This window comes from Anopheles darlingi, chromosome 2 (genome assembly GCF_943734745.1).
Source record: "Anopheles darlingi chromosome 2, idAnoDarlMG_H_01, whole genome shotgun sequence".
NCBI classification, from domain to species: domain Eukaryota; kingdom Metazoa; phylum Arthropoda; class Insecta; order Diptera; family Culicidae; genus Anopheles; species Anopheles darlingi.
The window spans coordinates 33,794,403-33,796,902 of NC_064874.1; the positions used below are offsets into that span (position 1 = coordinate 33,794,403).

General features: G+C 48.9%; 1 protein-coding gene across 2 annotated transcripts in view; it reads right to left on the bottom strand.

Annotated features, from left to right (window-relative positions):
* Positions 1-2,500, bottom strand: part of LOC125949176 (ras-related protein Rab-7a) — a 4,542-nt gene that overhangs the window by 1,769 nt on the left and 273 nt on the right. For both annotated transcript variants that reach the window (XM_049675942.1, XM_049675943.1), the window contains exons 2-3: positions 354-630; positions 69-287 (exon numbers count right to left, since the gene is read on the bottom strand). In XM_049675942.1, coding sequence (XP_049531899.1) covers positions 69-287; positions 354-533 — 399 coding nt within the window. In that variant the 5' untranslated portion in view covers positions 534-630. The remainder of the gene's footprint in view (positions 1-68; positions 288-353; positions 631-2,500) is intronic.

Below are 2,500 nucleotides of genomic sequence, written 5' to 3' on the forward strand. Positions count from 1 at the left end.
GTAAAATCGGCGAATGTTTATAATCAGGTCTTGAAGTCTGCAAACGGCACTACTAGGACATCACTTACCGCACGGTTTTCCAGGTCGATCTTATTGCCAAGTACCACGAACGGGAAATGATCCGGATCGCGTGGGCTCGCCTGAATCAGGAACTCATCGCGCCACGATTCCAGATTCTTGAACGTATTCGGGGCAGTCGTATCGTACACCAGAACACAGCAATCGGCGCCACGATAAAAAGCGACACCGAGCGACTGGAACCGTTCCTGTCCAGCTGTGTCCCAGATCTGTAAGGAAGATCATAACCACTGTAGAAAGATTCCAGCTCCAATCCTTCAGCACCTTACGCGTACCTGCATCGTAACTACTCGCTCATCGATCACCACTTCCTTGGTGAGAAAATCGGCCCCGATCGTTGCCTTGTACTGGTTCGAGAATCGCTTGTTGACGTACTGATTCATGAGGGACGTCTTGCCGACACTGCTGTCCCCAAGGACAATGACCTTCAACAGTGCTTTCTTCCTGGATGCCATTTTGATCCGATTTCGATGGTCGTTGTTTCACCAGCAGTAACGTAAGGATTCGCTTCTTTCGTGATTGTTAGCGATGAAGTGTTTTAGGCGGGTGAGACTGCAAGAGGAAAGAGATACCGAGTAATGAATGGTTGCACCGCGAGAGCCACGTGGAATGTGCCGCACAACTCGATGATAATCCCGAGAGAATTAATAGAACCAAGGCGCCCGCCTGGCCCGTAGGTGACAGAGTCTGGCACATGCATGCATGCTTGCTTGCATGCTGATAAGCAGGGCCATGGTACGGACAGAATGGATTCATCAGTCGGGTGCAGTGCTTGTGGCATCTCACACGGAGAGAGATAATGAAGATTCTTTCCCTTTTTTTGTGAGATCCACGCACACTAGAAAGGTAGCACGACTGCCGCGTGTAACGCTGATCAATTGGGTCATGTGTAGACCATTAAATCGGAACTCTTCAGCGATGGAAAATGTACTGGTCATTCCGATTACAAGAAGAATGTTCAATGTTCCAGTAAATTGTGACTTGTACATAGTGGAACTACTACTGGGATTTTGTGCCATGATGAAAGTTAGTCATTTTGGTTTGATGTTTAATTATTAAAGCATGTAACTAATCATATTCTCCAGTCTGTTTTCCTTTCTTCTTCCTTAGCTTCCCGCATCGGAGGTTGACACCGAAATCGCCGCGTAATGACCAACAACCACTCGTACCAGCAGCGATAACCGCAATTATCAATGATTCATCGGATGCGAGCGGTCCATGCTGGTGGCCGCTTAATCATACTTCAGACTAGATCCATTGGACCGTGGTAACAATGGGCGGACGCTTCCTTATAGCTGGAGACGCCACAGAAATTCTCGATCCGCCAAAGATTCGCTGAAGTTCATCTCGAGGCAGCATAAATTTCGTTGGGAGCAATCGAAAGCGAAGGCTACAGTCTGTTTGGGTCATTGATCACGATCGCGATCCACAACAAAGAACGAGCCAGCGTTCTCGCGATCAGCAGTCGGTGGTTGCTGAAATAGAAGAAGGAAAGGAGGGGGGTTTGGACGCACAACACGTCTGTGTGGTCGTGTATTACTGGCGTCTGTGTGTGCGTGCGCGAAGGTGAGGATGCAATTCCGTGTTGTTAACAAAGCAAACCATGAAGGTCGTAGCCATAACGGAACTCGAGAAGTATCCTTTATCTTGCGTACGGAGCTATCAAAGTGTCTTGATTTCACTTTTTGAATAGCTTACTGGCACGATCATGCACAACGAGACCAGGGCCAAGAGCAACCACTTGAGGCAGTTGTCGTCATCCATGACTACCGCCCGCCAGATGATTCATCCACATCCGTTCGTTCCGAAAACATCGCGTACAAAGTTATGATCATCACTGACCTCCGACCACCAACAGCAGCAGCAGCTGATGGTACTCCGATATTAACCAGAATGCACTAGATACACGCAAACAAGTACAAGAACAAAAACAAAAGGCCAATACGCAGAATGTTGGTCGTGATTTCCCACCTCCTCCTCTCTTTACGTCATCATTCGAATCGGTGTGCGTGTGTGGTTGTGCAGGACAACAACAGGAGGAGGAAGTGGAGTGACACATTCCAATTATTGGAAAAACGTCGTCATTACAACCGTGCGGGATTTCGCACCATCCCAAACAGCGCTAAGGCGAATTAGCACAAAACGCAATTCCATCCCCACGGCACACATACGAAGCAACAAAGTTTGTTGGACGACGGGGGAGAACTCGGTGGCAGAGTCAGAAACGCAAAAACCAGATCCGCCCCACAAAAGGTGGAGTTCTTTTCGTCACGCTTATCTGCGGGGCGCTTAATTAGCAGGAGGCCATCCAGAATGCGGGCGAAACTCGAGTTGGAAGACGGATCCACGCCTGTTCTAGAACACCATCCGTTAGCAGTAACATCTAGGGCAGGGGCGCGCTGCTGCTGTTCGAAGTAGGCCT